At 38.8% G+C, this 14302-nt stretch overlaps 2 protein-coding genes across 2 annotated transcripts in view; both read right to left on the bottom strand.

Moving 5' to 3' along the window:
• The window catches only part of LOC23687425 (RYamide receptor), a 693865-nt gene that overhangs the window by 137984 nt on the left and 541579 nt on the right, over window positions 1-14302 (bottom strand). The gene's annotated exons all lie outside the window — the stretch shown is intronic.
• On the bottom strand, window positions 4424-14213 carry LOC23687435 (serine, glycine and glutamine-rich protein). Its single transcript, XM_011494635.2, has 2 exons — window positions 13824-14213; window positions 4424-5492 (listed from the first exon to the last, which is right to left on the bottom strand). The coding sequence occupies exons 1-2, from the start codon at window positions 14065-14067 to the stop codon at window positions 4867-4869; spliced, it is 870 nt and encodes a 289-aa protein (XP_011492937.1). The 5' UTR covers window positions 14068-14213; the 3' UTR covers window positions 4424-4866.

The raw sequence follows: 14302 nt of genomic DNA, 5'->3' as shown, positions 1-14302 counted from the left end.
GTCGAATACGTCAAACCAATCAACAGATAAAAGAAACTTCGCTATACTTTGTTGGTCAGCGTTACGAAAAATCGTAATAAACTGGAGAGATGGATTGACGTTCGCAAATTTCGTTGTGTTGAAGAGCGAATGAATGTTCAATATTGATCGAGATTTAGACCCCGTGAGTGTAAGGTTCGTAAAAACTTTGTTATATCATTTGCCCTAATGTCGAAAACAACATGGAGTGAATATGAACTGAAACCACCTCAAAATCTTCAAGAACATGAATCTAGAGAATGAAACAGTAGCCTTAAGAGAAAATTCTTGGTTTGGTAAAGTTAACACCGTATTGTTGAAGTTTGCTTCGACCGAGATGTACCGTTCGTGACTTTGCCTGATAGGGTAATTATCCCGTTTTGGTAATCTCCGGGGCATAGTTAACATATTTTGTTTGTTAGAATTGAAAGGTACACTCTTAGGTTAGACACTCGTCTAGGATGCTGTACCTGGTTGTTTAAGGTTTTAATAAGTAATTCTAATTATAAATTGACGCTTATATTGAGCTGTTCGGTAATCCAATCCGCATTTTCAGCTTAAAATTCGTCGAACACTTAGTAATTAGTTGAGAGTTTTCTTTGCCTATCAACCGGTCAAACTCTTGACCTATTATACACTTATGCAGTAATTTAGACACATTTCAGATTCCAAATATTTGTGAAACCAACCAAAATGTGTTTAACGGTCTTAGCGCACACCGTTTTTCCAGCTCTATGACGGATAATAAATGTTCATCGAACTCACTGGTTTGAACTGTATAATTTCCTATTTCCTGCCTATCTTGAAGTCAATGACCTGTAGAGATTACTTCAAATAATAATAGGACATTTGGATGCATCTTTTTGGATCCTACGAAGAAAACATCTGCAGCCTGGCTAATGACCCTCAGGAATAATGAGATAATCTTTCCTATGGGATCTTTTGCTGTTCGGATAACTTACGGAAACCCTGTAAGTGTCCAATGAACTCTGAAGTCCTAAGAAGGCTTTGTTTTAATAGAAGTGTAATTCCAGACAGATGAAGAATGTGAAATTACAAAAAAAATCCACATGCTCGGCTGGGATTAAAACCCAGGATTCTTGTCTCCTAGACGAGCGCTTTACCAACTATGCTACCGAGCCACTTGGTGAACCAATAACTGAGTTGGTTACAAGTTTTGAATTCAAATCCCCACAGACCACGCAGACCCTTTTCGTAACCCACGCCCATCCATATCATGTTACTACACACGCGCGAAGAACGAGTGCGATTTGTTTAGTGTTGAAACTATTTGCCTATAGTAGATATCGCTTCCACAGCATCTGTATTGTGGAAGAGTAAAGATGCGGGAAGGCTATCAAAGTGTCGGTCTCACTCAAGTGACGATATGACTTCTACAGAGTTCATTAATTTAATCATTTTGTAATTTTTAGATTTTGTGAATGACATTGTATAGCCCACATTTTATTTTATTTTTGATGAATTGACTCAAAACAAAATGACGGTCAGAGATTTTTGTAGGAGGAATGTCGGTCAGACTCTTAAAATAGAAGAGTTTTTTGAGGGCTTGTGAAAAAACTAATGCAAAACTATGGAAAAACAAAAAAGTTAACGCCGTTTGAATCATCTTGTTGTGGTGAAAAAATGAAGCTAACAGTAGAGAGGTTAACAACCATGCGGATCGGATTACCGAACATTTCAATATATGTGTCAATACGAGTTTCAGATTACGGGAAGATAGGAACTGGTTTTGGGTATCCGGATATAACATTTTTATGTTGGGCACATGGCATGTACATGATGTTTTGAATACCGCCCTACTGGAATCTGTGTCTAAATATTCTGTAATATTGAAATCCAATTGTCCATTACTTGTTGGTCAAATTCACAAAATACAGTTAACTCTCCCTTACTCGATATTGAAGGGACCATCGAGTTAGGGAAGTATCGAGTTACAGAACACAAAACCAGTGCAACTGCGATCCAAGGGGCCATCGAGTAAGCCATGAAACCCAACTTTTACTATGGTTCTCTAAATCGATATCGAGATACGGAATATTGAGTAAGGGAGAGTTAATTGTATGTTCAGGGTTCCATTCTAGGGTCCCATTTTTACAAATCCAAAGCTATGGGAATGAAAAATTTTTCAAACAAAGTTTTTCCAGAGCTTTTCAAAGTCATAGTCAAAAATAGTAAATTTCATCAACCAGAAATGGGCAGTAAACCTTAATTTTACTATCAATTTAGATAGGTAGTTTGATAGGTAAACTCACAAAGGAAACTGAAACAGATAGAATCGAGTCAGGGAACATCCAGTTAGAGAGGTATCGACTTACAGAGGCATCAAAGCATGCTAGATTTAAGGAATCGCGCATTCCATCGAGCTAAGGGAAATATAGAGATACAGAATTTCGACTAAGGGAGAGTTGACTGCATATGAACATGGGGTATTACCATTGTTCGCAATGTACTGAAAGGTCACTCGTTACGCCTGTAGATCTGATGACCAGTATTTCAAGTCGTTCTTAGATAACCTTGAAGAGTCGTTGTACTAAAATCTTGTAAGAATATAACTTAATGAGTCCGTATTAGCCTTGTTCATAATCCTTCGAAAAGCCACTGGATACCCTTGTAGATCTGAAGGCCTATACTTGATAATTGATGGGCTTCAATACGCTACGTCTAACAGTTCTCCATCACTGGGCTCGGTCCTGAGTCAATCGCTTCCAGTCGCGCTGAATGTTAAGTCCTCCTCAGGTGTAAAAAGCCATTGTGTGCGCGACCTACCACAAAGTCGAAGGCCTCGTCCAGGCTCTCTACTGAATATTTTCTTTTGCTTGTCGTTCTTCCGGCATTCGTACCACGTGACCAGCTTAACGCAGTCTGCCGTGTTTTATGAGCTTGATAATATCAATTTCTATGAATACTTCGTACAATTCATGATTCATGTGGCGCCGCCAGGTACCATTTTCTTGCTCGCTTCTTCTTCTCTGAACGCTTTCCGGTCGGCCTCTTTTAAGGTGAAGATAAATCGAAGCCAAATCGCAAATTTTCAAGAGCACAAATCTGGAGAACCAAACATCCGTTTAAGCTGAAAACTCAATCGATTGATCACTAGCTGGTGGTAACCAATAGATTAAGTTTTGAGCTCAAACGGGTGTTTGGGTCTCCAGATTTGTACTCTTGGAAATGTCAAGTTTGGCTGCGATTCATCTTCACCTTAAGATCCATGATTCATGGCCGTATAGAGCAACCGGATGGATCGTTGTCTTGTATAGCGCGAATTTTGTCTTCGTCTGCAAGTTACGAGACCTAAACTGGTTACGCAGTCCGTAGGAAGCCCTATTCACAGTTGCAAGACACCTTTTCACCACGCGGGTAACATCATTATCGCACGTCATTAGAGTTCCAACAAATTTTAATCTAGTTAATTGGCGCACTCCAGTCTGTGTCCCATCTTATACAGAGGCGCTCCAGCCAGCAGGCAGTTCTTCTCCCTCGCATATCCTTTACAGAGTACGGTGTAGCATTTCATACAGCTGCTCAGTACCATGCTTGAAAAGTTCAGCCGGTAGCTCATCTTTTTCAGCAGCCTTACTGTTCTTCAACTCTTTGATTGCCTTTTCAACCTCATCTAGCGTCGGGGGCTCCACAGCTCGTTCGTCGTCGCTGATGGTTAATCTGTTCTCTGACGCGTTAATGTTCTTTCCGTTAAGGAAATAATAAAAGTGCCTTTACACACCCACCAAGGTTTTGTCTGTCAGCAAGATACCTTTACGGTCTACGCACATCACGGAGGAGGGTTTCGTAAAATCTCTGCATATCATTTTGTTCCATTCTGTATTGCGCCTCAGTAATGATATCTTCTTCATACTGCTTTTTAATTATTTTATCAGCTGCTCTTGCTTCCTTGCACCGCTCTCTATTTTGCCGGGCACAATACACTAACATCCGGTAACTGGCAGCATTCTTGTCATCCTTCACCTTTTGGCACTCCTCATCAAACCAACCGTTCCTAGGTCGTCTCTGAGTAGTACCTACCACTCAGAGACGATGCTGTGCTCACAGCTGCGGTTGTCGTCTACGTTGGTTCCCCTTATCCGCTCATCGTGGAATTTAGAATATGACAAAACATATTTTTATGAGCCTATATGGGTGTGCAATGTGCATATTGTTCATGCTTCTTTGAGAGATCACTAGTAACGCTTGAAGATCTGAAGGCATGTTTACCACGAAATTAGTCTAGATCACCAAAGACGCATTTGTCACATGAGCCTCATTTTAAGTCTTTTTGATAACAATCTACAAAATTTCAGTTTTCTGTGTAATCCCATTCCACCTACACTGCTTTCTTGAAGTCATCATTGAGTAAGGTCGCTGCATAATAATAAGTGTTCCAGAAAGCTTTTTTTTTCTAAAAATTTGTCACCGTTTTAATTTGCATATCTTTTCTAAGAACAATTAAACAAGATTACAATTAATCATATTACAATAATAATAATAAGTGTAAGAAGTTGTAAAAATAATTCCTACGTCCTAAGAAAATTTGTTTTCTTCGCTTCGTGAAGTAGAAATCCTATGTACAACAGAGGCCTGGGGCGTTCCGATTCGACGGCTCCTTGCAATTCTTGGACGCCGGACGAACCGGAACCTCCTCCGGCAAAAGAGCGTTCAACAATAACAACGTGATTTGTGTTGGTGTTTGTGCGTGAGCTAGACTGACTCCGCTTGGATGTGTGTGTTAATGTGTTTCAATGATTTGTGTTTTTTCGACTAGCTACGTGGTCCGCGGAATCGGTTCGATGAGTCCGGAATGATCCGTTCGTGTTCGTGGTGGTGGTTCGTGTCTTAGTATGGGCCGGACTTGCCGGGTGGTCCGTACTGGGCAGCTGGGGCCGTGGCGGTGTGTCCTCCGCTGTGATCCCCGGAGCCGCTGTCATGACCGCCAATAGAGCCACCAATATCGGCACCGAAGCTTCCGCCAACGCTTCCGGCGAATCCTCCGGCTCCACCCTCCTTCTGGGTCTTGTACTTGATGAAGTAGACCTCGGGTTTGCTGGGCTGGGTTGGGGCTGGCGTCGGGATGACGATGTCCTGCTGTTCGTCGGGCTTCTTGACCAACACGTAGACCAGGGTCTTCTCTTCGTTCTGGGGCTGCAGGGGGATCTGAGGCGCCTGGTAGGCTGGGGCGGACGGGGCCTTGATGAAGATGATCTTGTAGTGCTTCTGGGCCGGGGCTACCTGGAGTGGGCGCTGGACGCGGACCTCCTCCGGCTCTGGTGGTGGGACGTGCACGTAGATGTGCTTCTGGATGATGGCCTGCTGGGAACCTCCGGAGAAGCCTCCGAAGCCGCCTCCGACGGATCCACCGCCAAAGCTGCTGCCGCCGCCTCCGAAACTGCTGGCACCGCCTCCGAAGCTGCTAGATCCACCACCGAAGCTGCTGGCACCGCCGGAGCTGAACGAGGATGAACCTGATTGGGGGAGAAGGGGCATGCCCAGGTGCGAATAATGCAAGAACGTCAGAATTGATGCAATGATGGGGGTTGATAGGATTTCTCGCGTAACTGTTCAAAAGGACCTATCTAACATTGAGTAGTTCTCTTTGTTTACTTTCTTTTTTATCAATAACTGAGCGACGTTAACCATTTCTATTGCGTTTTTCGTATGAACCGCTAGCCAGAGACATTGTTGTTAATTCTATAGTGGAAAACTTATCAAAAGCTTTAGTATTGCACTGTTATATTCGAAAGAGTGAAAGGGAAGAGTGATTCTACAGGGAGATTTCTCGCTGAACTTTTCTAAAAGACTTAAGTAACAAAAAGAGATACTCTTCTCTCTCGAAAGAAAAATTTCCCTCTCTCACGATTGAGAGATTCTCTTTTCTCTCAAATGAGAAATTTTCTACTCTCTTGTTCTCCGTTGATGATAACATTGCACCACTGAAGCTTTTGATAAGTATTTCATTATAGATCGAAAGATTGACTTGCGATTTTTACAAAAAGCGCATCAGAAAATGTTAAATACGCATTAGATATTGACGAAAGAGAAAGTAAACATCAAGAAATTCTCAAATTTAGATAGGTCGCTGGGGAAAGTTCATCCCGATTTAATAATGTGAAATCGTTATTCTGCAGTGGTGGTGTGCTTTCCCCCGGAGAGCGCCATTCATGTACAACAGTAAATTGTGGGATTCTAATGGGAATCACCTGCCATGGTGACGCGCGTGTCAAAATGTGGTTTAATTACATTTTCGGCGGTTTCGATGGAACGCTATTACTGGGAATGGGAAAGAGTGCACTCGATGTGAGTAACTGGCGCGATTTGATGTGATGTGTCATACACCGCCAATGATTGATTCGCTGTACGCAATTTGGGGTAATTTAATAACCGATTCTTTGAAGAGGAGTTTTGAGTTGACGGCTCAAATTAGCTATCGAAAACAATAGATTTGGGTGGTTGATGGTGTCGGAATTTGTTTGTAGGGGAATTTTGATAGCTTTTTGATTAACTGGATTGATGAAATGAGAGTTTTTCATCATCCTCTTTCTGGCATTATGCCCCAACTGGAACAGAGCTCACTCCAAAAACTCAAAAAACTTGGTCCAAACCTTGAAAGTTATAAGAGTCTCTTAGGAAAACTTCCAAAAATTTTGGTCGATACATAGGAAGCTTGGACAATTTCAAATTATTCTGAAAAAATGACTTCAGTAGAGAAAATCTCAGAAGCAACCAGCCAGAATTTAAAATATTCACTTCAAAAATCTTAGTCCAAATCTTATTAGTTATTAGTCTCTTAGGAAGAGTACTAAAAAAATTGGTCGAATCATTAGAAGTTATGACAATTTCAAATTATTTTGAAAAATGAGACTACAGTAGAGAAAATATCAGAAGCAACCAGCCATAATTTCAAGGACAAGCTCCAAAAACTTGATCCAAACCTTGAAAGTTATCAGAGTCTCTTAGGAAAAGCTCCAAAAAATTTGGTCGGAACATTGGAAGTTATGACAATTTCAAATTATTTTGAAAAAAGACTACAGGAGTGGATATTCTCAGAAAAAGCTCGAAAAATTTAGTCAAGACATTGAAAATTATAAGAGTTTCTTTAGAAAAGTTCCGAAAAAGTTGGTTGAAACATTGGTTTTAACAATTTCACATTATTTTGCAAAATAAGACTGCAGTAAAGAAAACCTCAGAAGCAACAAGCCAGAATTTCAAATATTCTCAGGAAAAGCTCCAAAAACTTGGCCCAAACCTCAGACCACGCTACGGCTCTGCCAAACCTTGAAAGCTATCAAAGTCTCTTAGGCAAAGGTCCAAAAATTTTGATCGAAACATTGAAAGTTGTTACTGTTTCTCAGGCAAACTCAAAAAAACTTGGTCCAAGCACTAAAAGTTTTTATTGTTTCTCAGGAAAAGTTAAAAAACTGGGTCCAAAAATATAAAATTGATATTGTTTCTCAGGGAAAGTTTAAAAAACATGGTCCAAGCAGTGAAAGTTTTTACTGTTTCTCAGGAAAAGTTTAAAAAACATTGGAAGTTATGACAGTTTCTTAGGAAAAAGTCAAAAAATTTGGTCCAAACATTGAAAGTTTTTACTGTTTCTCAAGAAAAATTCAAAAAACTTGGTCCAAGTATTGAAAGTTTTTACTGTTTCTCAGGAAAAGTTCATAAAACTTCGTCCAAGCATTGAAGGTTTTTCCTGTTTCTCAGGAAAAGTTGAAAAAACTTGGTCCAAGCATTGAAAGTTATTACTGTTTCTCAGAAAAAGTTCAAAACACTTGGTCCAAACGTAAGAAGTTATTACTGTTTCTCAGGAAAAGTTAAAAAAACTTGGTTTAAACATTAAAAGTTATTACTGTTTCTCAGGAAAAGTTAAAAAACTTGGTACAAGCATTGAAAGATGGTCTTTGGAACTTGGTCCAAACATTGAAAGTTATTACTGTTTCTCAGGAAATGTTCAAAAAACTTGGTCCAAGCATTGAAATGACTCTTTCTCAGAAAAAATAAAAATAAAAACCAATTCCAAGCATAGAATGTTTTAACTGTTTCTCAGGAAAAGTAAAAAAAACTTGGTCCAAGCATTGAAAGTTTTCACTGTTTCTCAGGAAAAGTTTAAATAACTTGGTCCAAACATTGAAAGTTTTTACTGGTTCTCAGAAATACAGAAGTACAAAAAACTTGATTCAAGCATTGAAAGTTATTACTGTTTCTCAGGAAAAGTTGAAAAAACTGGGTCCAAACATGAATAGTTTTTATTATTTCTCAGGAAAAGTTAAAAAACTTGGTGCAAACATTGAAAGTTATTACTGCTTCTCAGGAAATGTTCGAAAAACTTGGTCCATTCTTTGAAACTTATTACTGTTTCTCAGGAAATGTTCAATAAACTTGGTGCAAACTTTGATAGTTTTAACTGTCTCTCAGGAAAAGTTCAAGAAACTTGGTCCAACATTGAAAGTTTTTACGATTTCTCAGGAAAAGTTTAAAAAAACTTGGCCAAATATTGGATGCAGTGCTGAAAAAAAAAGGTCTGTAACGAGTTGGGAACCACTTTTTTTTGGAATTTTTTGGAAGATCGCTTTGAGGTATCAGAAATCATATCAGGATATATTCACCGTTTTTTTTCGCAATTTATGAAAATTGTTGTCTGATGATTCATTACGCAACTCAGAGCAGTTGCGTAATGAAAAAAAAAAAACGTTCCGTAATAATCGTTACGCAATCGATTTTAGTTGCATAATGACTATTATAAAACTGCATAAATCAGTGCAGGAAAGTAGGCCTGCAGTAGACAGTAGAATAGACAGGTGATAGATTGACGCGAAGAAAAACAGCCTACTACAATGATAAATTGCAAAAAAAAAATGGTTCCAAAATTTTCAAAAATATCTATTGATACAATTTGATAAAAATATGATCTATTGTTTAAGTTAATTCGCATTTTTTTTTGTTAAATTTAATTTTTTCCAATAATACAAGAAAAATTTCGGTATAAATATTCGGAAGCTGAAACGAAAGTAGTTGATTTGATGTTTGATAACAAAACAAAAATGCAAAGCTTGGCCTCAAACATTCTGACGATACTGTGTAGACTCGAAGTTTTCAGTTCAAATACGTACAGATTCAGAAAGCAGACACACTGAAAAACTTGGAAGGCCATAAAATGTGCTTTTATTGGGCTGCTTGATATTATATACCAACTACTCAAGTAAGGTATTGAAACTATCGGAAACTAATTTAAGATTTTTTTTTAAATCCAAATTTTTTTGCGTCCAAATCCAAATTTTTTGGCGTTAAATCCAAATTTTGGAGTCACAACAGAAATGTTCGGAAACTGCCACAGAATGAAGAAAATGCTTCAGTATTCTGTTGAATATTACGAAAAAGAATGTTCATTTCTCGCTTAATTTAGGATCTCGCCCTACAAACCATTGTTAACCAAGTGTGTAGCTTGATTGTTACTGAGCAAACGAATGGATTTACATGTTGTTTAATGATGCTAAGATGGAGAAAAAAGCTTCTCTATCTCAAACTTATGATAGTTTTTGTCCTTAACTATTCATTTGCTGCAATAACTGGAAACAACGAGCTCTGAACTCGGTTACCAATGGATTTTTGGTTGATATCGTAAGTTACGCAAGATTTTTTGTTGAAACAATGTTGGCCGAGCAGTTTTAGGGAATTTCAAAAGCTAGTTTTTGATTTTACCCAACGTTTCGGTCGGTTTGGGACCTTTATCATGCGAAAAGTAACATTGCCAACATTGTTTCAATAACATAACCTCAGTCGAAGCTAATCTAAAAAGCAAGATTTTTTATTTCAAAATTATAACTCTTTTGTTTGGATTTAAGAGATTTAAGCTGATTATTATTCAAATATAAAAAAAACATCCAACATCAACATTTTTAGACATTTATGAAGTTTGAACTTAATTACTGCTTTACAGATACTTCCAGCTACTGGATATTGCCTTGGCCACGTCCTTGCAACTGATTCTAAGACACCTTGTAAGTGCTAGAGAATCACTGGATTCGTTTATAGGGATCAGTATGGAGCCTTAATAATAGCTCTTATAACCTCAAAAACCTGTAGGCCAAAGATGTTTTTAATGATAAATCATTTTAAGAATGTACTAGCTGAATTCTAATATTATGCGTTTATTTAACGTTAAGCGTATTTCAAGGTAAGAATGAAATCCAATTTTCGATCTCAACAAACAAAAAAGCCCATCTGCGAAACATCTTCTTCAAGAAAAAAACGAAACCACGCGCCAATGACCGCTCAACACAAATCCAATTGGAATTGCCGATGCCACAAACAGATGTGGTATCTGTTTGTGGCCGTAATTACCTACTGAAGAATGTGGCGCCTGTCGTTGGTCATTAAGTGTGCGAAAAAATTTGGCGAAAATATTGGCGCCCCGTAAGGTGTGCGGGACCGTAATTGCTGCAATAGGTGTTTGTGTGTGAGAAATCACAAGTGGCAATTATGTTATTATATTTCAGGTGGTGTGATGTGAGCTATGATCCACTTTTTTTGGCGGGGGAAAATACAGAACATTGAGAACTGGGTGTCAGTTTGATGCGCAGAATGTTTTGGGTGAACGCGTAACAAAAATAATGCAGCTGACAGCGATGATTGATCATCAATCGGAGAACAGTTTTCAGTCGGTGCGTTATAGAAACCGATGTTCTTAAAGAATCGCTCTTCAAATTGGTCAATTTTGTTAAATTTAAGAGTGGAATCGATTCACATTTCTTTGATGATATTGAATTTTTCAAGCTAACAACTGCTCTTTTTGAACATCCCTAGTAACAATTTTGGCTTTGGTGTGTGCCCCGCTTTTTTTTCCGCTGCCAAAAAGCGTTTTAATGAATTTCGGCTGATGGCGGCAAGGATTTACGCTGTATCTTGTGTTTCATTGAAACTGTGTTCTCCGACGGTTAAAGTTTACTTCGCGTCCGTTATAGTATATAGGAAGAAATTGTTAAACTTTAACTGTTGATAGTTTAGTGCAACCGTGAAAGTGTATGGATTAGCGGAACATTCTGCAACTGCCCCATTGGAACGGAATCAGAAGATATTATCTGAACAGCTGAAGGGAATTCCAATGTAAAATGCTGAAATTGGTGAGTTTGTTCCAGTTGGAAAGCTTAATTGTTATCCAATTATATTTTTTTTAATGTGATTCAATGACCATCAAGAATCTGGCTGGAAAACAAACACATTTCAGTTATAACCATTCTATGTTTTGTTACATTCAAAGTTTTGTTAGTCTCAAAGTTTAAATTAGATGCCTCGCGATTTGCCGGAGCTTTATTTTGTTCCTTTTTTTATTCCGATGACCCTAGAGGGATCGGTTCTGCTTAAAAATCGCAGAGCAGAAAATTACTCCCCTACTTTTTGTTTCAAGCACTACATTAACATATTTCTTCTTTTGTTTAGTTACACGTTGATCGTACCCACGCGACATTTTATTTATTGTTATTTTTTTTGTTCCGATGACCCTGGAGGGATCGGATCTGCTTTTAATGATTATTGAGCAGATAACCAGAGCTTACACTACTTTCACAAAAACGGTTGATAGTACTATTCGATGCAAAATAATCTATACGGTAAATAAAACACATGTTTTCTTTTTTGAATGCCGGCATTCAAAAGATTAAAACTTAAAAAAATAAACAACAAATGCCCTCGGTCTATCGCCAGCTTTTAGGCGAATCCTGACAATATACCTATCCCAACCTCCACCTCCGTAGCACTTATGAGGGCGTCACTGAGTCGGTGGCCTCTCATTAAGTAAGTGCTACATCTACATTTCCTTCCCCTATCCCAAGTTACGGTAAAGATGGGCGTGGCCGGGAATAGCGATGTTAATGCTATTGGTATTCTTCTTCATGATTGGATCAAGGTTCACTCCCCAGCCTTGTTCCTAAAAGCAATCTGGATTAGATTATCAAAAATAAACATTGATGTTGCTAGTATCCAATCTACGAAGTATACCGTAACTACGCTAACGCTAACGCTAACGCTAACGCTATCCCTAGTAACAATTTTGGCTTTACGGTGGTTTTGAAACCCAGAAATTGGTTATAAAACTACTGTAAAAGCTATACAAAACCTCAATTATTCCATTTTCTTCCTAATTCGTGTATTTTACTACTAATAAGGAAAATAAGTAAGTTTTTTTGTCATTATCAAAATTTTTTGTCGTCAAACATAGCTCATGGAATACTTCGCAAAGCAATTCCAACAGCAGAATTTTATTTGACGAGTGCTCTTCAGGACGTTATTTGAAACCTGGATCCAAACTCAACAGAGATCCAAACTTTTTTGTTTGTCGTAATGATCGACTTGATGGTGCATGTTGGAGGGAGTTGCAATCATCATTCATAGGCGTACAAAACATCTACTTTTTTGTCATTTGAAACCAAAGCTTTTGAAACTTTGGGAGTTTTTGTTGAAACACAACTTGGTTAATATGCTTTCATAGCTGCCTATTTGCCTTTTCAATACACTGGGCAGTAATATTATTTGCTTAAAAACGACTTGCAGAAATTGACTCACAATAAATCCAATTTTTTTGTCATAATCAAATTTTTTTGTCGACAAACATCGCTCATGGAATACTTCGCAAAGCAATTCCAATGGCAGAATTTTATTTGACAAGTACTCTTCATGATGTTTCTCAATTTAATACCCTGATACCCTTACCTGTTTTCCTCTTCAAGAAACCTGTCCACGATTGATTTGGTCGTTGCTGATTTTGATTCTAATCATGTCCCTGTTACATTTCAAATATCTCATGAAGCGATTCCATATCCTGTCAGCTCCACTTTTAAATATTTTCGAACCGACTGGAATATATGTAAAACATATATTGACTCTAATATTGATGTAAACATTTCTTTACAAACAAAACTTGATATTGAAAATGCTCTTGAAACTTTAACAAATTCCATTGTTGAAGCCAGGAGTATTGCAATTCCAAAATGTGAAAATTTGAAACCGTGATTATAGACGATGATCTTAAACTATTGATCCGTCTTAAAAACGTGAGGAGAAGGCAATATCAAAGCACTCGCGATCCTGCTATGAAAATTATATGGCAGGATTTGCAGAAAGAAATCAAAAAACTTTTTTCACAATTAAAATCAAAAGTTTTGAAAATAAAATTTCTCAATTGGACCCTGGCTCTAAGCCCTTTTGGAAATTATCTAAAATTTTGAAAAAAAAAAAACACCTCAGAAGCCAATACCGGCATTGAAAGAGGAAAACAAATTAGAGTTCTATTTTGCGATATGTTTTCTAAGAATGTAGTACAAAACTTATCAATGCGGAGTCTTTACAGTTTTTTACGTTCTTATCTAAAATATCTTGAAACTCAGGACAGACTGCACAGTTGTCTTGAGCTTCCTGAGCAGTCTGTCTGGTTTACTCTAGTGAACCAATCAACAAATTATTTCGTTCGCTAATTATTTCACTGTTAGGAGTCAAGTTTTTCTTAACGAGTACAGATAACCGTTGCTTCACTGTTCCAGTATCGAAGCTATTTAAGCACCGTTGAACTCTCCGAGTTCACGGTGATAACTGAGTCCTTGTTCCGTCACTACAAGAAACCACACATTTCGTTTTCGACACTTCCCCAAGAACTCAGTCCAATTTACGGCCGTCAAGAATGTCCGAACCACAATTCACCTCCACTACAGTTCGCTTCTCTACCAAGTCAGGAAGCACACACCATCACTCCACCACAAATGTCCTTTGAACATCCCCCTAGTCACTACATTCCCCTCGACACACACCTCCGAATCCGCTTCCACCGAAGGACGAGAATCCGCTGCTGCCACCACCGCCGGAGCTGAAGGACACTCCTCCATGTCCTCCGCTACCGCCACCGCCGCCGCCTCCGTGTCCTCCCGAGGAGTAGCCACCGCCGCCGCCTCCGTGAGAGCCGCCGCCCGTCGATGGACGATTGTATGAGTAACCCGCTTCCGGTCGAGCGGAAGCCAGGGCCAAACAGCAGCTCAACAGTACAAAGGCTCTCATCGTTCCGTTCCTTACTACTGCAAGTCGCAAGGATCACTTCTAACTAAACACGGATAATTCACACGGGGAGATTCGGAGCGCGGACTCGATGTGTTGGTCCGAGAAAGGCAAACAGATGACTGATGCTGGTCCGATCCGGTGTAATCGAATTTATACCCTTAATACCCTTAATGGACGGGGATTGAAGAAGTTTCCAGCAGTCGTCGTCGGAGGTTTGGGACTCCCGAAAGTGGCG

The sequence above is a fragment of the Aedes aegypti genome, chromosome 1 (genome assembly GCF_002204515.2).
Source record: "Aedes aegypti strain LVP_AGWG chromosome 1, AaegL5.0 Primary Assembly, whole genome shotgun sequence".
Lineage (NCBI taxonomy): Eukaryota > Metazoa > Arthropoda > Insecta > Diptera > Culicidae > Aedes > Aedes aegypti.
The sequence above is the reverse complement of the archived record's forward strand: the minus strand, read 5'-3'. Positions and strand labels throughout refer to the sequence as shown.